We start from the raw sequence: 20,986 nt of genomic DNA, 5'->3' as shown, positions 1-20,986 counted from the left end.
TTCCAGAATACGCACACAGCTGAAAACCTCTTACGGCAACTGAGGAAGATCATCGCAGAATGGCTTACCCCAATTGGACTCTCCTGGGGATTTGTGGCATCGGACAACGCCAGCAATATTGTGCGTGCATTACATCTGGGCAAATTCCACCACGTCCCATGTTTTGCACATACCTTGAATTTGGTGGTGCAGAATTATTTAAAAAACGACAGGGGCGTGCAAGAGACGCTGTCGGTGGCCAGAAGAATTGCGGGCCACTTTCGGCGTACAGGCACCGCGTACAGAAGACTAGAGCACCACCAAAAACACCTGAACCTGCCCTGCCATCATCTGAAGCAAGAGGTGGTAACGAGGTGGAATTCAACCCTCTATATGCTTCAGAGGATGGAGGAGCAGCAAAAGGCCATTCAAGCCTATACATCTGGCCACGATATAGGCAAAGGAGGTGGAATGCAACTGTCTCAAGCGCAGTGGAGAATGATTTCAACGTTGTGCAAGGTTCTGCAACCTTTTGAACTTGCCACACGTGAAGTCAGTTCAGACACTGCCAGCCTGAGTCAGGTCATTCCCCTCATCAGGCTTTTGCAGAAGAAGCTGGAGGCATTGAAGGAGGAGCTAAAACAGAGCGATTCCGCTAGCCATGTGGGACTTGTGGATGGAGCCCTTCATTCGCTTAACCAGGATTCACAGGTGGTCAATCTGTTGAAATCAGAGCACTACATTTTGGCCACCGTGCTCGATCCTAGATTTAAAATCTACATTGGATCTCTCTTTCCGGCAGACACAAGTCTGCAGAGGTTCAAAGAACTGCTGGTGAGAAAATTGTCAAGTCAAGCAGAACGCGACCCGTCAACATCTCCTCCTTCACATTCTCCCGCAACTGGGGGTGCGAGGAAAAGGCTACGAATTCCGAGCCCACCCGCTGGCGGTGATGCAGGGCAGTCTGGAGCGACTGCTGATGCTGACATCTGGTCCGGACTGAAGGACCTGCCAACGATTACTGATATGTCGTCTACTGTCACTGCATATGATTCTCTCACCATTGAAAGAATGGTGGAGGATTATATGAGTGACCGCATCCAAGTAGGCACGTCAGACAGTCCGTACGTATACTGGCAGGAAAAAGAGGCAATTTGGAGGCCCTTGCACAAACTGGCTTTATTCTACCTAAGTTGCCCTCCCTCCAGTGTGTACTCCGAAAGAGTGTTTAGTGCCGCCGCTCACCTTGTCAGCAATCAGCGTACGAGGTTACTTCCAGATAATGTGGAGAAGATGATGTTCATTAAAATGAATTATAATCAATTCCTCCATGGAGACATTCACCAGCAGCAATTGCCTCCAGAAAGTACACGGGGACCTGAGATGGTGGATTCCAGTGCGGACAAATTAATCATCTGTGAGGAGGGGGATGTACACAGTGAAAGGGGTGATGAATCGGACGATGATGATGAGGTGGACATCTTGCCTCTGTAGAGCCAGTTTGTGCAAGGAGAGATTGATTGCTTCTTTTTTGGTGGGGGCCCAAACCAACCAGTCATTTCAGTCACAGTCATGTGGCAGACCCTGTCGCTGAAATGATGAGTTCGTTAAAGTGTGCATGTCCTGTTTTTACAACATAAGGGTGGGTGGGAGGGCCCAAGGACAATTCCATCTTGCACCTCTTTTTTCTTTCATTTTTCTTTGCGTCATGTGCTGTTTGGGGAGTATTTTTTTAAGTGCCATCCTGTCTGACACTGCAGTGCCACTCCTAGATGGGCCAGTTGTTTGTGTCGGCCAATAGGGTCGCTTAGCTTAGTCGCCACACAGCTACCTCATTGCACCTCTTTTTTTCTTTGCGTTATGTGCTGTTTGGGGAGTATTTTTTGGAAGGGCCATCCTGCGTGACACTGCAGTGCCACTCCTAGATGGGCCAGGTGTTTGTGTCGGCCACTAGGGTCGCTTAGCTTAGTCACACAACGACTTTGGTGCAGCTTTTTTTTTCTTTGCATCATGTGCTGTTTGTGGACTATTTTTTTAAGTGCCATCCTGTCTGACACTGCAGTGCCACTCCTAGATGGGCCAGGTGTTTGTGTCGGCCACTTGTGTCGCTTAGCTTAGTCGTCACACAGCTACCTCATTGCGCCTCTTTTTTTCTTTGCGTCATGTGCTGTTTGGGGAGTATTTTTTGGAAGGGCCGTCTTGCGTGACACTGCAGTGCCACTCCTAGATGGGCCAGGTGTTTGTGTCGGCCACTAGGGTCGCTTAGCTTAGTCGTCACACAGCTACCTCATTGCGCCTCTTTTTTTCTTTGCGTCGTGTGCTGTTTGGGGAGTATTTTTTTGAAGGGCCATCCTGCGTGACACTGCAGTGCCACTCCTAGATGGGCCAGGTGTTTGTGTCGGCCACTTGGGTCGCTTAGCTTAGTCACACAACGACTTTGGTGCAGCTCTTTTTTCTTTGCATCATGTGCTGTTTGGGGACTATTTTTTTGAAGTGCCATCCTGCCTGACTCTGCAGTGCCACTCCTAGATGGGCCAGGTGTTTGTGTCGGCCACTTGTGTCGCTTAGCTTAGCCATCCAGCGACCTCGGTGCAAATTTTAGGACTAAAAATAATATTGTGAGGTGTTCAGAATAGACTGAAAATGAGTGGAAATTATGGTTATTGAGGTTAATAATACTATGGGATCAAAATGACCCCCAAATTCTATGATTTAAGCTGTTTTTTAGGGTTTTTTGAAAAAAACACCCGAATCCAAAACACACCCGAATCCGACAAAAAAAATTCGGTGAGGTTTTGCCAAAACGCGTTCGAACCCAAAACACGGCCACGGAACCGAACCCAAAACCAAAACACAAAACCCGAAAAATTTCAGGTGCACATCACTACTGTTTGATAGAGGGGCCTATCATCTTTGTAAGGTTGATAAAATGGAGGGAAAGTCACTACCCCCATCATTTTAATTATTCTTTTTTTAAAGTGATGACTGAGCAATCAACAATTCCTGTTCGGACCTGGTGACTGCAGGGGTTCCCCATTGGTTGTTAGGATCAGTGGGGAATAGGTACTTTTTTGTTGTTTTTTTAAGTAGTGCCCCTTGCCGCCGAGGATGACTACAGCTTGTCTTCTGCAGGCTTTTCGTATATCAGGAGGATGTACCCCACCCGTCCTCCACAGCAAAGGGTTTAAGCTAGGACATATCCCATCCCAACTATGGGGCTAATTCAGACGTGATCGCTGCTGTGCGTTTTCGCCGCAGTGTGCCAGCGCATGCCAGAGATGCGATCAGCATCTCTGCCGAGCGATCGCCTCTGCCTGATTGACAAGCAGAGGCGTTCGCTGGGTGGGAGGGGGCGGGCCGGCGGCGTTGGGCTGCCTGTGTTGCCTGGACCGTGTGGGGGGGCTGACCACAGCAGCTGTGTGACGTCACACGCAGCCGCTGCGACCCGGAGAGCGACGGGTAGCTCCCTGCCAGCGCGCAGGAGCTGTGCTGGTAAGGAGCTACTCTTCAGGTACAAAAGCATCACCGCCGTGAGATGCTTTTGTACCTGTGTGGCGAGGGGAGGGCCAGACATGTGGGGCAGACTAGCCCTGTGCTGGGCGTCCCCTGCATTTCAGGGTGGCTGATCGTAGCCGTGCACGGCTACGATCAGGTCTGAATTAGTCCCTATAAATATCTCTAGACATTTTAAATCTGCCCCAATGCCGTGCAACACTTTTTGCTCCTTTGTTTGCTTTGCTCCTAACTCTGAATCTGGTGCATTGTGCGGTACATTCTGAGGAGTAGCACAGAGCACTAGAGCCAACATGACTGGACTAATATAATTCTTACAATACATTATAAGAACTACCATACATGCTCGCCTTTATGCATTTACAATAAAATGGTTATTAAGAATTGCATACAGACCAAAAGAAGTAATACAGAACATTTGGTCAGTATTTATAAACTCTATGCCAAAGACCAAAATAAAATATCGCAGATCATAGCTTTATGAAGACCTTCTCCAAAGATGTTATTTCAAACTCATGTCAAGTTGTGTGCAGTAAATCAGAATGCACCACTAAGGGTACAGGTATGCTGAGGAGGAAATGCCAAGTGTAATGTATAACCAGATGACAGGAAATAAATCAACAGATTCTTATTTAGTACAAAACAAAATCCATGTGCTAGAGGAAGGCATCCAGTTTTCATAGTCAAGACTAAAGTCACACAATAAAAATTGGAATTTGTGGACACAAAGTGTGTGAGCAGTAGAGAGAACCCCAAGTACAGTACTTAAATATGTTTTCTGCATTGAAAAGTCAGGGAAACTAGGATTTTTGTCACCCGGTGCAAGGCAGTAATTTGGCGCCACTATTCCTGGTGTCTCTTTTATTTACCTGTACATAATGATCCCATAACCTGCATGTTAGAGGGTACCAGCTCCCTCTCTCATATCAGAAATAGTCCCATCCTACATAATATACAGAGACACCCAATATGATATAAAGAGACTCCACCCCTATAATGTATAAAGACACCCACCATATAACATAGAGACACCACCCATAATGCCCAGAGACACCCCTCATATAATATACAGAGATACCCCCCATATAATATACAAACCCCCTTATAATATACAGAGCCAACTTTTGAGTCCATATAATATACAGAAACATCACCCTTATAATGTAGAGACACCGACTGTATAATATACAGAGACAACCGCCATATAATCACACCACTCCTATAATGTACAGAGATAATCACCTTATAATATAAAAAAGACACCCTCATGTAATATATACAGACACACCACCTATGTAATATGCAAACACCCACCATGTAATATACTCTACACACTCACCCTTATATAATGTACACCTCCCAATATAGCATAGATTCAGCACTAGACCATCCAAATAGCACAATACATAGGGATCGATCTCCCATACATCATACTTAATAGATACACTCCCCATATTCAGGGTTGGACTGGCTCACAGGGGAAACCACCGGTGGGCCCTACTGCCTGGGGGCCTCTAGGTATCAGGTTCTAGACTATGCTGTTACCAATCTAGTACATTATCTTGCATGCACTACAGCATTTACTGTATATATTTATGTAGGAGACCAACACTTGCAAAATGGTTAGGAAAACCAATGTGGTGGCTGCCCCCCCTTCCCCTCTAGAGACTGGCCACACCCCTAAACATGGGCCCCTACCACTGCATTCCCCTGGTGGGCCCTACATGATCCAGTCCGACACTGCCCATATTAACATATAATTCCACTGCCCTGAATTGAATAACCCCCTTGTCCCGTCCCACATGTCACAGTAGTCATGCACACTGAGAATTACACAGTAGTCATGCACACTGCAGCTCTGTGTACTCCTGCAGCAACGGCAGTAACCCCCTCCAGTCCCTTCTCTCACCCAGAGGCTCAATCTGCTGGATTCTGGCATGAAATGGATTGCGCTGGGGAGACTGAGGGCTTCTGTGCAAGGAAAGATAAATAACCTGACAGGAGACCCTGAGAACGGCCATATACAAGGGGTCCCAACCCGCGACCTCAGTACAACCCGCGATCTTGTCCTGCACAGATCCTTGAAAGCAGAGCCAGCCATAGGCATAGGCAAACTAGGCAATTGCCTAGGGCATTTGATATGCCTAGGGGCATCAGCAGCTTCTGCTGATTAAATTGATATGCAGCATGACTATATTCTGTATGTAGCATTTCATATGCAGATACAGCCACAGTTTCACACAGTATATAGGCATGCTGCATATCAGTTTAATCAACAGAAGCTGCTTGTGTATCCTAGCCACATAGCAATGCAAATAAGATGCATTTTCATAAAAAAAGGTGCCCGACGTTAGCACTGAGGCAATATTTATGAGGACGCATCTGTATCCAAGCAGAGGTAGAGGTCACAGTGTTAGTGGCAGTGTGAGTGCTGTGTGCATGTGAGTGGGTTGGTTGTGCAGTAGTGTTCGGAATATGTGTAAGGAGCATTATGTGTGTCATGTAAAAATGCATTAATAATGTGCAACATATGTGTAAAGGGGCACTATGTGTGTCATTATGTGTATAAGGCCATTAATAATGTGCAGTATATGTGTAACAGGGTACTACTGTATGTGTGTCATTATGTGTATAGGGGCACTAATGATGTGCAGCAAATGTGTAGGGGGCACTATGTGTGTCATTATGTGTATTAGGGCATTAATAATGTGCGGCATATGTGTAAGGGACATTATGTGTAAAAGGGCATTAATAAAGGTTGTCATTATGTGTAAGGCGCATTATGTTTATAAGGACATTAATGTGTCTCATATGTGTAAGGGGCATTACTGTGTGGAATTGTGTATAAATGAATTACTAATGTGTGGCATTATGTGTATAAGGTGCTCTACTATGTGGCGTTGCGTATAGAAAGGGCACTACTGTGTCGTCTAATGTGACTAAAGAGCAATAGGGTGTGGTGTAATGTGAATAAGGAGCAATTCAGTGTGATGTAATGTGAATAAGGGGCTCTACTGTGAGGAGTAATATTTATAAGGTAAAGTGATACTACCGTGGGATGTAATATGAATTATGGACACTATCGCATGATAAAATGTGGATAAAGTTGCAGTACTCTGTGGCGTAATTGGAATTGGGGTTACTATTGTGTGGCCATGTCCCTTGCCAGCAAAAACACACCCCTTTTTGGGCTGTGCGCCAAATGTGCGAACTGTTCCTATTTAAAATATAGGGGGTACAAACACCAAAATAAGAACTGCTATGGGTGAGGGGTGATGGTGCTGGGAAAGAGGTGCAAGGTCAGAGGCGGAACCAGCGGTGGTGCTAGGGGGCACCAGCCAAAATCTTGCCTAGGGCATCACATTGGTTAGGGCCGGCTCTGCTTGAAAGAAAGGGGAGCAGTGGACCTTAACCATTTCAGTGCAGCATGCACTGCAGACACAAGTGATTAAAAAGCTACAGTATATTGACTGTGTTAGGAGGTGCGATTCCAGGATCCGCCACTAACCCTAGCATTGTTCAGCCATCCTGCAGCGGCGTGCGGCTGCAATGGGGGAGGGGTTATTTCAATGTGAGGATAGCCTGCAACTCCTCAAAGTCTGGGGCCAATTCTGCACCCATCAAATCCGGCACCTGGAGCGTATGCTCTCTAGCCCCCCCAGTTGCTGCCAAGTCTTTGTGAAGTACTGTAGGTCTGTGCTGGACTGCATAGCGATTGACCGGACCTCGATATTAGAGAGGTAGCATACTCAAGTGTGTAGGCATAGGCACACGCCATTGTGAATACCAGGGTCTTCTGAAAAAGATAAGGGGGCATGGTTGCATCTCTCTGATGGGCCTTGACCTAGATACTCTGTTGCAGTCTCCCCCTTATATCAGGGCTCCTGGGCATTGGTGTAGCTATAGTGGATGCAGGTCATTGCGGTGGGGCCCAGAGGCTTTGGGGGCCCCAGACCCAGATTATATAATTGCATTCCATCTTCCCAGATTTGCCTGCTGAGCAATTAGATCTGATTTGTTGCCCAGCCTTAATGGTGTGACATGAAATTTTCAACGAGAGGTGTGTGTAGTGCTTGGTATGATGGTAATAGGGCACTGTAATGTGGCATAAACTTAGCAGCTCATTGTAATCATATGAAATGAAGGCACTATAATGTTACCTAATATGAACTGGGGCACTGTAATGTGGCACAATATGGTTTCCAATACCATCTTTATGCTGATGACACCCAAATCTATCTTTCCTCTCCAGACCTCTCCCCTGCTCTCCTCACTCGTATCTCCAACTGTCTCTCTGCTACCTCTTCCTGGATGTCCCAGCGCTTTCTTAAACTTAACATGTCTAAGACCGAGCTGATCATCTTTCCTCCCTCCCGCATAACCTCACCTCCTACAATCTCATTATCTATTGATGGCACTACTATCTCCTCTAGCCCCAAGTGCGCTGTCTTGGAGTAATCCTTGACTCCTCCCTCTCCTTCCAACCACACATTCAGCACCTCTCACAAACCTACCATTTTCATCTAAAAAATATTTCCAGGATCAGACCCTTTCTGACCCAGGATGCTACTAAGACTCTTATCCACTCACTGGTCATCTCCAGACTGGACTACTGTAATCTGCTCCTGACTGACATTCCTGACAAATACCTCTCTCCACTCCAATCTATCCTCAATGCTGCTGCCCGGCTCATCTTCCTCACCAAACGCACTACGTCCACCTCTCCTCTCTTACTAGACCTTCACTGGCTCCCCTTCCCTTTCAGAATCCATTTCAAGCTTCTCACACTCGCCTACAAAGCCCTCACCCACTCCTCTCCCATCTACATCTCTGACCTTATCTCCCTTTACACTCCCACCCGTCCTCTTCGCTCTGCTAATGCACGCCGACCCTCCTGCCTACGGATTACTTCCTCCCACTCCTACCTCCAAGATTTTTCACGTGCTGCACCACTTCTTTGGAATTCTCTACCTCTCCCACTCAGACTCTCCACCTCTCTACAAAACTTCAAACGATCTCTCAAGACCCACTTCTTCACCAAACCCAGCCAAATCTCATCCTAACCCTCTGTTCTACGCTCTCTATGTACCCCATCTGTGTCACCCCTGTCTGTCTACCCCTCAACTTTAGAATGTATGCTCTCACGAGCAGGGCCCTCTTCCCTCATGTGATTATCCTTTCTTACTTTAATAATCTTCAACTGCACCACATCCAGCAGTCTTCTGCCACCTGATACTTATTCCAGTGTCATCTGCTGATGTAACTATGTTTATTTACCCTGTACTTGTCCTATACTGTCATCAACTGTAAGTTGCTGTTTTCCTGTTTGATTATTTATGTACTCTGTAATTGGGCGCTGCGGAACCCTTGTGGCGCCATATAAATAAAGAATAATAATAATAATAATAATAATAATAATAATAATAATATGAAGTGGAGGCACTATAGTATGGCATAATATGAACAGGAGGAACTGTAATGTGGCATACTATGAACTGGAGGGCACTCTAATGTGGCACAGTATGAACAGGGGGCACTGTATAGTCGCATAATATGAACCGAGGACACTGTATGTCATAATGTGAATGGGGGATTCTTTGTGGCACTGGCAACCCTAAAAAGTGATATAATGCGAGGTTCAGAAAATGAACTAGGGCACTACTATGGTTCAGAAAATGAACTAGGGCACTACTATGGTTCAGAAAATGAACTAGGGCACTACTATGGTTCAGAAAATGAACTAGGGCACTACTATGGTTCATACAATTAACGACTCCTCTTTAGAAGCATTGGGCCCCTTCAAAATATTGCTCTGGGGCCCAAAATATTATGATAGGGCCCTGCCCCTGGAGCTTTAAGGGCCAATAACTTTTGACACACAGCAACAAATTGTTGCAAGTGGCAGCAACATCAATCAAAAAGTACAATGTTTCATTTAATATTTAAAATCACCCTATTTTTAATGGTGGTTCTTTTAACTTTATGATCTACTACAATTAATTCATAATTTTTTTCAGTGGTATGTAAGATAGCACCACCTCCTGTCAAAGGTGGACATATTTAAGTGATATTTAAATTTCTACTTCAAATATTTTTTTTCTTAAAGATAAAATTTTAATGTAAAATGCAAACAGAAATCAATGCAGTCATGCACAGGATATCATTTTTTAACTTTATTAATTATTTGTATTGCGTTGGGCTATTCTAATTGTTTTCTTTCTTTTTCCCTTTAGATGGTATTGCTAGCCCGCTGTGAGGGACGCTGTAGTCAAACATCACGCTCTGACCCACTTGTATCCTTCAGCACAGTGTTAAAGCAGCCCTTTCGATCCACGTGTCATTGCTGCCGCCCACAAACGTCCAAGTTGAAGGCAATCAGGCTCCGTTGCTCTGGAGGAGTCCGGCTGACCGCCACATACCGCTATATTCTTTCCTGTCACTGTGAGGAATGCAATTCTTAGGGACACATTTTACAAGACAACTGGATTGGATCATTTCTAAACCTGAAGGACAATCATCGAAATATGTGATATATTTTTATTAAGTGTTATTTTTGAGGTAAAATTATTATAAAGTGACCCAAATAATGTCCTAAATACAGAGATGATGTCACACAGTGTGGAATGAGAAATGAACAGTTTTCATATTTCAGAGGTTTTTCTGAGGATCTGTTACTTTTTTGGCCCAGACCTTATATGTTCCAGTGTATGGACGATGGATTACAGTATGATTATTTTCTGTCACTCTTTTACAGAGTATTCAAATATGTATCTTTTCAATCAGTTCATTCCCAGTTTCATTATTGTTAGTAAATACGGATGAGTGATGAAAATTGAATGGTAAGTTTATTTGTTTGTTCATTTGTACAGAACAAGCTAGCGTACAATGATATACTGACAAAAACAATAAAATTATTATTTAAAGTATTATATTTTCACCATTTTTGCATTTTTAAAATAACTTTTTTTTGCCCCTTTTGTGGTTGAAGTTGTGGTTGAAGTTTAGTGGAGTTAGAGATCAATTTTAAGCTGTCAAATGTGACAAAATTGTTGCTACTTAGAACATGGTTGACATACTTATAGCCAGCCCTTTTGAAATGCAATATTTTAGAAAAAAAAGGAGATTTATGGTAGACTTACCATAGTTAAATCCCTTTCTGCGAGGTACACTGTATTCCTCAGGGAATACATTGGGGTGCAGAGTTGGATCTTGATCCGAGGCACCAACAGGCTAAAGCTTTGACTGTTCCCAGGATGCACTGCACCGCCTCCTCTATAACCCCGCCTCCGGGCACTGGAGCTCAGTTTGGTTAACCAGTCCAATGCAGTAGTAGGTAAAAGGACGGCAGATGTTAGTCACATACAACCACATTCACACGACAGGAGGCGCCCTCCTTGGGGGGGGCGCCCTGTGGAATCCAGTGTACCTCGCAGAAAAAGATTTAACTATGGTAAGTCTACCATAAATCTCCTTTTCTGCAGCGGGGTACACTGGGATTCCACAGGGAATACATCAGGGATGTCCTAAAGCAGTTCCTCATATTAGAGGACGCACCGTAGCGTGCACAAGAACCCGGTGTCCAAAGGAAGCATCCTGGGAGGCGGAAGTATCAAAGGCATAGAACCTAATGAACGTGTTTCACGGAGAACCACATAGCCGCCTTGCACAACTGTTGAGCGGACGCGCCATGGCGGGCCGCACAAGAAGGTCCAACAGACCAAGTAGAATGGGCTTTAATAGCAGCAGGAGCTGGGAGTCCAGCCTGCGCATAAGCTTGTGCAATCACCATTCTAATCCATCTGGCCAAGGTTTGCTTATTCGCAGGCCAGGCCAGCCACGTTTGTGAAAACCAAAAAGAACAAAAAGGGTATCTGACTTCCGGATAGAGGCAGTCCTCTCCACATAAATATGGAGAGCCCGTACCACATCCAAAGACCGTTCTTTGGAAGACAAACCAGAAGAGATAAAAGCCGGAACTACAATTTCTTGGTTAAGATGGAAAGAAGATACCACTTTAGGCAGATAACCAGGGCGAGTTCGAAAAACTGCCCGATCACGGTGTAAAATCATAAAGGGTGGACGACAGGACAATGCGCCTAAGTCCGAAACCCTCCTAGCAGAAGCAATAGCCAGCAGAAACACCACCTTAAGCATACGGCATTTAAGGTCTACAGACTCAAGAGGTTCAAATGGAGACTCTTGTAGGGCATTTAAGACAACAGACAGATCCCATGGAGCCACTGGAGGGACATAGGGAGGCTGAATCCATTAAACACCCTGAGTGAAAGTATGAACATCAGGAATAGATGCAATTTTTCTCTGAAACCACACCGACAAGACAGATATATGAACCTTGCGGGAGGCCAGACGAAGGCCTAAATCTAGACCTTGTTGCAGAAAAGCCAAAAGCCTGGAAGTTCTGAACGAATAGGCATCATAATTCTTAGCAGCACACCATGTGAAGTAAGAGTTCCAGACCCTGTAATAAATCCGTGCAGAAGCTGGTTTGCAGGCCTTCAACATAATTGGAATAACCTCAGAGAATCCTTTGGCCCTCAGGAGTGAAGCTTCAAGAGCCACGCCATCAAAGCCAGTCTGGCCAGGTCTGGATAGACACAAGGGCCCTGAACGAGGCGGTCTGGGCATTGAGAAAGTAGAAGAGGATGCTCTATTGATAGACCTTGCAGGTCTGAGAACCAATGCCATCTGGGCCATGCTGGAGCGACTAGAAGTAGTATTCCTCTTTCTTGCTTGAACTTCCGTAGTACCCTGGGCAGGAGTGACACTGGAGGGAACACGAATGGCAGCCGAAAGTTCCATGGAATTGCCAGTGCATCCATGAATGCTGCTTGAGGATCCCTTATCCTTGATCCGAAGACCAGAACCTTGTGATTGTGTCGAGATGCCATCAGGTCTACATCTGGTAGGCTCCACTTGTCCACTAGGAGTTGAAAGACTTCCGGATGAAGACTCCACTCTCCAGCGTGAACGTCCTGACAACTGAGGAAATCCGCTTCCCAGTTGAGGACTCCGGGAATGAACACTGACGATATCCGCCCAACGGAGGATTTTTGATACTTCCAACATTACCATGTGGCTTTGAGTGCTGCCTTGATGATTTATGTACGCCACCGTGGTGGCGTTGTCTGATTGTACTTGAACAGGCCTGTTCTGTACCAGAGTCAGGGCAAGCGTCAATGCATTGAACACTGCCCGCAATTCCAGAATGTTTATCAGGAGGAGAGATTCCTTCCTGGTCCATCGACCCTGGAGAAAGTGTTGCTCCAACACCATGCCCTAACCCCGCAGACTGGCGTTCGTTGTCAGGAGGACACAGTTGGAGATCCAGAAGGGATGGACCCTGCTCAACTGTTGGTCCTGTAACCACCAGCTCATTGACAGACGAACCTCCGGAGTCAAGGAGATCATTTGAGACCTGATCCGATGGGGCAGGCAGTCCCACTTGAAAAGGTTTAACCTCTGCAGAGAGCGGGAATTAAATTGGGCGTACACTACCATGTCAAAAGCCGACACCATGAGGCCTAGTAATTGCATCGCCGAGGGTATCAACACTCTTGGGTGAGAGAGGAAGTCTCTGATCCTGTCCTATAGCTTCAGGACTTTCTCTGGAGACAGGAACAATCTCTGGCTGTGTGTGCCCAGCAGTGCCCCCAGGTGCACCATGCTCCGAGCAGGGACCAATGAGGACTTTTCCAGTTGATGAGCCACCCGTGGGCCTGTAGGAATTGGACCGTCCGTTCCAGATGAACGAGGAGAACATCTTGGGAGTTTGCCAGGATCTTCAAGTCGTCCAGATACGGTAGGATCCTGATTCCCTGATGGCGGAGAAGGGCCATCATCACGGCCATGACCTTGGTGAAGATCCGAGGGGCCGTGGCCAGTCCAATAGCAAACCGCAGATATTGTTGATGCGAGACGGAAATAGGTATATCCAGGTAAGCATCCTGTATGTCCAGGGATACCATATAGTCTTCGGGTGCCATGGCCAGTACAATAGAGTACGGAGTTTCCATATGGAATTTGGACACTCTCACAAATTTGTTCAATGCTTTGAGGTTGAGTATAGGCCGTAAGGACTCATTTGGCTTCGGAACTAGAAACAGGGTCGAATAGTATCCCCTGCCTCTCTGGGATAGAGGTACTGGCACTACCACTCCTGTATCCAGGAGGGATTGCACAACCAAGTGTAGAACTTGCGCTTTCAACGGATCCGAAGGGATAACCGTTGAGCAGAACTGGTGATGGGGACATCTCTTGAAAGAGATTGCGTACCTGTGAGAGACAACTTCCCACACCCAGGCATCCGAGGTGGTCTTTAACCAGGCCTGGGCGAACTGCAGAAGTCGGCCTCCCACCCTGGGGGCCCAGGATTGTTTAGGTTTGGGCTTAGTGTATTTGGAAATATGAGCCTGTCCCGGGTACACCTGACCCTTTGCCTTCCCTAGAGGTTGAAAGGAATGAAAAGTGGTACTCTTTGCCTTCGGTGCAGAAGGATTAGTACTTGAGAGATACGCAGTCTTAGCAGCTGTCGAGTTAGTCACAATCTTATTCAGATCCTCCCCAAAAAGGATGTCTCCCTTAAAAGGGAGCACCTCCAAGGTCTTTTTGGAGTCTAGGTCCACCTTCCAGGACCTCAACCACAGAATTTGGCAAGCCAGTATAGACGTAGTAGATGCCTTGGCTGCCATTACACCTGCCTCAGAGGCTGCCTCCTGAATATAGTGGTAGGCTGTGGTAATATGAGACAGATATTGTCTGGCAGTGTCAGAAATATCCTGAGGCAGCTCATCCTCAATTGCCTGAACCCATGCTTCAATTCCTTTCGCGGCCCAGGAGGCTGCTATAGTGGGTCTATGTACAGCATCGGTAAGAGAGTAAATAGACTTCAAGCATCCCTCCACATGTTTATCCGTCGGTTCCTTCAGTAAGGTGACAGTGGTGACAGGCAGAGTAGATGACACCACAAGACGGGCAACATGAGAGTCCACCGGTGGTGGAATTTCCCACTTGTTACTCAACTCCGCATGGATAGTTTAATGAGCTAGCATCTTTTTAGACAGGTAAAATTTATTTCCTGGAGACGACCAGGATTCCTGATGTATGTCAATTAAATGGTGAGAATGTGGTAAGACTACTTTAGTAACCATCTGACGTTTGAACTTATCAGGTTTCTTAGACGCAGTAGTGGGATCGATCTCATCATTAATTTGGAGAATCAGCTTAATAGCTTCCACTATGTCAGGAACATCAACCTGGGTTGTACACTTGTTCTTAACTAACACTGTCTAAAATGACATGTAGAATACTTAAGTACCTGTAAATGCACAGCACTGATAAGACAGGCGGCTTTACAGAGGAGACAGAGCCCTGCAGTCCCAGAGATCAGCCCAGCTACTTGTGTAAGGATGGCGCCCAAATCTCTGTCAGGGAGTGAGGGAGAGTGAAATGCAGCTCTAGTGTGGGAACACCAGCAGTAGATTGCACCCGGAGGTGGGGGAGGGGCTACAGGTCAGCGCCTTATTCCCTGTGCTGGTCCTCACCACCGGGTACTGTGGAGCCTATGTAAAATGGATTTTAGTAAATCCGACCTGTGCTCCCTGCCCTGGTGGATATAGTGGGGTCCCTGTGCAGTACAGTGTCCACGCCAATGGCGCGGTCCGTCTCCTGGGACCGCAAACTGACAGCGATTTACCGGGGGGTCCCACCTGGTGTGCAGCCACGCGATCCAGGAGAGTGTCAGTGGTGGTGTGCCTGAACACCGGTGCGCCTTCGATGCAAGTACGCGGGAACCCGATCGTGGGAGTATGCAGCGCTGCTAGGGAGGTGATGGAGCCGCAGCACAGAATGTCAGAGTGACAAAAACAGTGCTGCTGCCCTTGAAGTCTTCTTAAAAAGCTCTTTTCAGGGCTGCCTAGCGCAGCCCCACCTAAAAGTGACCTGCTCTGCAGGCACCAACTTACAAACTGAGCTCCAGTGACCGGAGGCAGGGTTAGCATCCTGGGAACAGTCAAAGCTTTAGCCTGTTGGTGCCTCGGGTCAAGATCCAACTCTACACCCCAATGTATTCCCTGTGGAATCCCAGTGTACCCCGCTGCATAAACGTTACTTTTTTTTTTTCTTTTAAAAATAATCAAGTTTTATTTCTACTGTAAAGTAGCTGCATCCAGCCATCAGATAAAGGTAGGTTCTGGAAGTAACCATCAATATGCTTTACATGGGTGCGGCTTCATTTAAGAGGCAGCTGTCTGGAACACAACGTAATTTGAATAATTTACATTAAGTGGCAGGAACTTTTACAGCAGTTTTAGTATGTGGATCATGGGACCGTAGTAAAGCTTTGCGAAGGTCAGAGAGAACTTACTTTTCTGGCATGCTCTTTCGGGGAGGGGAGCCAGATGAAGATGTGATAGACCAAAATCTCCGTTGTACAATAAAATATAAAATGCTCTTATTATTTTATTACAAAAAAGAAAAGTTCAGCTGATGCATCTTCATCCACAAACATTTGTACACAATCCAAAAGAAGTTGTGTAGTATACTGGTTTTCTCATATGTCCTAGAGCAGAGCCGGCTCTAGGTATAGGCAAACTAGGCAAATGCCTAGGGCATTTGGTATGCTTAGGGGCACCAGCAACTTCTGCTGATTAAAATGATATGCGGCATGCCTATATTTGTGTGGAAATAACTTTAATGTAGCATTTTGTATGCAGATACAGCCGCAGTTGCACACAGAATATAGGCATGCTGCATATCATTTTAATCCGCAAAAGCTGCTTGTGCATCCTAGCTACATAGTAATGCAAATAAGACGCATTTCCATAAATAAAAGGCGCCCCAACGTTAGCAGAGCTGCCAGCTGACTCATGCCAGGCATGTCCTGCAGAACTAGCGGCGGTGCTAGGGGGCACCAGCCAAAATCTTGCCTAGGGCATCATATTGGTTAGGGCCGGCTCTGTCCTAGAGGATGCTGGGGACACCATTAGAACCATGGGGTATAGACGGGATCCGCAGGATACATGGGCACTTTAAGACTTTGAAAGGGTGTGAACTGGCTCCTCCCTCTATGCCCCGCCTCCAGACTCCAGTTTTAGAATTGTGCCCAGGCAGACTCGATGCACCCTGAGGAGCTCTACTGAGTTTCTCTGAAAAAGACTTATGTTAGGTTTTTTATTTTCAGGGAGAACTGCTGTCAACAGTCTCCCTGCTTCATGGGACTAAGGGGAGAGAAGTATGACCTACTTCCAGTGAGTTCAAAGGCTCTGCTTCTGGCTACAGGACACCATTAGCTCCTGAGGGTTTGATCGATAGGTACGTCTAGATGCTCGCTCCCCGAGCCGGCCGTCACCCACCTTACAGAGCCAGAAGTCAGAAGACAGGTGAGTAGAAGAAGATCAAGAAGACTTCAGTGACGGCATTTCTGAGGTACCGCACAGCGATCGCACGCTGCGCGCCATGCTCCCACACACACTGCAGCACTACAGGGTGCAGGGCGCGGGGGGGGGGGCGCCCTGGGCAGCAGAAAAGCCTCAAAATAAACTGGCAAGAGGGGACATAAGTGCCTAGGCACTGTCCTAACTCCCGCCAGTATAAATATATAGTTAAAAATAGTGGTACTGAAGCGCGCCATTAATGGGGCGGGGCTTCGTTCCTCACAGCTCACACAGCTCAGCGCCATTTTCCTCTACACAGGCTGCAGAGACGCTGGTCCTTCCTCACACTTCTGAATAAGTATCAGGGTGCAAAACGGAGGGGGGGGGCACAGAAATATTGGTGCAATATATATATATTTAATATAAAGCGCTGCAGGTCTGGGGCATTCTTTAGTGTTTCAGAACCGGTGATTAGGCGCTGGGTTGTGAGCTGGCAAACTCTCTCTGTGTCTCTCTGACAGACTTTACTGTGAGTCCCCTATATGCCCGGTGTGTCTGTGGGTGTTTGGTGCACGAGTGTTGAAATGTCTGAGGCTGAAGGCCCTTTCCAGGAGGAGGCTGTATTAGGGACACAGACGGCTGTGGGGGTGACCCTGTCGGCACCGTCGACACCTGATTGGGTAAATGTGTCGAACGCCTTGAACGCTAATGTTGCTCTTATTAGTAAGAGGCTAGATAAGTCTGAGTCGCAGACACAGGCATGGAAGAAACCTGTGGAAGATATGTTATTCCAAAGTCAGGTCCCCTCAGGGTCACAAAAACGTACGTTGGCCCAGTTGGCTGACACTGATACCGACACAGACACTGATTCCAGTGTCGACTATAGCGATTCCAGGTTAGACCCAAAATTGGCAAAAAGCATTCAGTACATGATTGTGGTGGTTAAAGATGTGTTACATATCACTGAGGACCCAGCTATCCCTGATAAAACGGTCTGTATGTATAAATAAAGGAAACCTGAGATAACGTTTCCTCCCTCTCATGAACTGAACACGCTATTTGAAAAAGTTTGGGAAGGTCCTGACAGAAAGTTTCAGATTCCCAAAATAATTATGGCAGCTTATCCATTTCCCTCGACGGATAGGGAAAAGTGGGAGTCACCCCCCCACTGTGGACAAGGCCTTGTCTCGTCTAAAAATGTGGCTCTCCCGTCACCTGACATGGCGGCCCTTAAGGATCCTGCGGATCGTAAGCAAGAAACTACGTTGAAGTCCATTTATGTGACCACGGGTACACTACTCCGACCTGTCATTGCGTCTGCGTGGGTAAGTAGTGCTATCGAAAAGTGGGCAGATAACTTGTCATCTGATATAGATGCCCTAGACAGGGATAACATCCTCTTGACGCTGGGTTATATCAAGGATGCTGCAGCATACCTTAAGGAAGATGCGAGAGATATTGGTCTTTTGGGATCAAAGGCCAATGCCATGGCTATCTCAGCTAGGTGTGCGTTGTGGATTCACCAATGGAATGCTGATGCTGACTCCAAGAAAAGTATGGAATCTCTACCATATAAAGGTAAGGCCTTATTTGGAGACAGCCTTGATGATTTGGTGTCTACGGCTACCACGGGTAATTCATCCTTTTTACCTTATGTTCCTCCACAACAAAAGAAAACGCACCATTATCAGATGCAGTCCTTTCGGCCCAATAATTTCAGAAAGGGCCGAGGTTCTTCCTTCCTTGCTACTAGAGAAAGGGGAAGAGGTAAACGATCTCCAGCCTTGTCAGGCTCCCAGGAGCAGAAGTCCTCTCAGGCTTCTGCCAATTCCACCGCATAACGTTGGGGCTCCTATGCGGGAGTCCGCACCGGTGGGGGCCTGTCTCAAACTCTTCAGTCAGTTTTGGGTTCGTTCGAGCCTAGACCCTTGGATTTTACAAATAGTATCCCAAGAGTACAAGCTGGAGTTTCAAGACGTCCACCCTCGCCGTTTTTTTTTTTCAAATCGGCCTTACCAGCTTCTCTTCCTGACAGGGAGGTAGTTTGCGACGCAATACGAAAATTGTGTCAAACTCAAGTTATCGTCAAGGTTCCCCAGTCACAACAGGGAGAAGGTTTTTATTCGAGCCTGTTTGTGGTCCCGAAGCCGGACGGCTCGGTCAGACCAATCCTAAACCTGAAATCCCTGAATTTCTACCTAAAGAGATTCAAATTCAAGATGGAGTCTCTCCGAGCAGTGATCTCCAGTCTGGAGGAAGGGGATTTTATGGTGTCGGTGGACATAAAAGATGCCTACTTACATGTTCCCATTTATCCTCCGCATCAGGCTTACCTGAGATTTGCAATTCAGAATTGTCATTATTAATTTCAAACGTTGCCGTTTGGTCTATCCACGTCTCCGACCAAAGTGATGGCGGAGATGATGGTTCTCCTTCGCAAGCAAGGAGTCACAATTATCCCATACATGCACGATCTCCTAATAAAGGCGAGATCCAGGGACCAGTTGGTCCAAAACGTTGCACTCTCCATGACAGTTCTTCAACAACATGGTTGGCTTCTAAACTTGCCAAAATCACAGTTGATTCCGATGACACGGTTGTCGTTTTTGGGAATGATATTTGACACAGAACTGCAGAGAGTCTTTCTTCCTATGGAAAAGGCTCTGGAACTTCAGAGTCTGGTCAAACAAATTCTGAAACCAGCAAGAGTGTCAATCCATCAATGCATTCGGTTGCTGGGGAAGATGGTTGCGGCCTATGAGGCAGGTTCCATGCCAGAGTGTTCCAGTGGGACCTGTTGGACAAGTGGTCCGGGTCCTATCTTCACATGCACCAGAGGATAATCCTGTCTTCCAAGACCAGGGTATCACTTCTGTGGTGGCTGCACAGCTCTCACCTCCTAGAGGGGTGCAGGTTCGGGATACAGGACTGGATCCTAGTGACCACGGATGCAAGCCTCCGAGACTGGGGGGCAGTCACAAGAGGAGAAAACTTCCAAGGACGGTGGTCAAGTCAGGAAACTTGTTTCCACATAAATGTTCTGGAGTTAAGGGCCATTTACAATCTTCTTCGAGATCTGCCTGTACTGATCCAGTCAGACAATGTAACTGCAGCAGCATACATAAACCGTCAGGGCAGAACGAAAAGCAGAGCAGCGATGGCAGAAGCCACAAGGATTTTCCGCTGGGCGGAAAAACATACAAGCGCTCTGTCAGCGGTATTCATTCCAGGAGTGGACAACTGGGAAGCAGACTTCCTCAGCAGACACGATCTCCATCCAGGAGAGTGGGGCCTCCACCAAGAAGTCTTCGCAGAGGTGACAAGTTGTTGGGGAGTTCCTCAAATAGACATGATGGCATCTCGTCTCAACAAGAAGCTTCAGAGATATTGTTCCAGGTCAAGGGACCCTCAAGCAATAGCAGTGGATGCACTGGTGACACCGTGGGTGTTTCAGTCGGTGTATGTATTCCCTCCACTTCCTCTCATTCCAAAAGTTCTAAAGATCATAAGAAGAACAAAGATCCGGGCGATCCTCATTGTCCCAGACTGGCCAAGGAGGGCCTGGTATCCAGAGCTTCAGGAATTACTCATAGGAGATCCCTGGCCTCTTCCTCTGCGCGAGGACCTGTTACAACAGGGGCCGTGCGTGTATCAGGACTTACCGCGGCTGCGTTTGACGGCAAGGCGGTTGAGCACAAAATCCTAGCCCGTAAGGGTATTCCCAGTGAAGTCATTCCCACACTTATTCAGGCCAGAAAAGGGGTAACGTCTAAACATTACCACCGTATTTGGAGAAAATATGTTTCTTGGTGTGAATCCAAGGGGGCTCCTACGGAAGAATTTAGCTTAGGACGTTTTCTCCATTTTCTACAAGCAGGTGTGGATGCGGGCCTAAAATTGGGCTCGATTAAGGTACAGATTTCAGCCTTATCGGTTTTCTTTCCGAAACAATTGGCCTCCCTTTCAGAAGTTCAGACTTTCGTGAAAGGCGTGTTGCACATCCAACCTCCATTTATGCCTCCAGTGGCACCATGGGATCTTAATGTGGTGTTGCAGTTCCTTCAATCACATTGGTTTGAACCTTTACGGAAGGTGGAGTTGAA

General features: G+C 46.7%; 1 protein-coding gene across 5 annotated transcripts in view; it reads left to right on the top strand.

The window, feature by feature from the left end:
- The window catches only part of NDP (norrin cystine knot growth factor NDP), a 207,417-nt gene extending 196,999 nt beyond the window's left edge, over positions 1-10,418 (top strand). For all 5 annotated transcript variants that reach the window (XM_063957343.1, XM_063957341.1, XM_063957342.1 and 2 more), the window contains exon 4: positions 9,726-10,418. In XM_063957343.1, the coding sequence (XP_063813413.1) occupies positions 9,726-9,953 (228 nt within the window). In that variant the 3' untranslated portion in view covers positions 9,954-10,418. The remainder of the gene's footprint in view (positions 1-9,725) is intronic.
- The last annotated feature ends 10,568 nt before the right edge of the window (positions 10,419-20,986 follow it).

The sequence above is a fragment of the Pseudophryne corroboree genome, chromosome 2 (genome assembly GCF_028390025.1).
Source record: "Pseudophryne corroboree isolate aPseCor3 chromosome 2, aPseCor3.hap2, whole genome shotgun sequence".
Taxonomy (NCBI): domain Eukaryota; kingdom Metazoa; phylum Chordata; class Amphibia; order Anura; family Myobatrachidae; genus Pseudophryne; species Pseudophryne corroboree.
The sequence above is the reverse complement of the archived record's forward strand: the minus strand, read 5'-3'. Positions and strand labels throughout refer to the sequence as shown.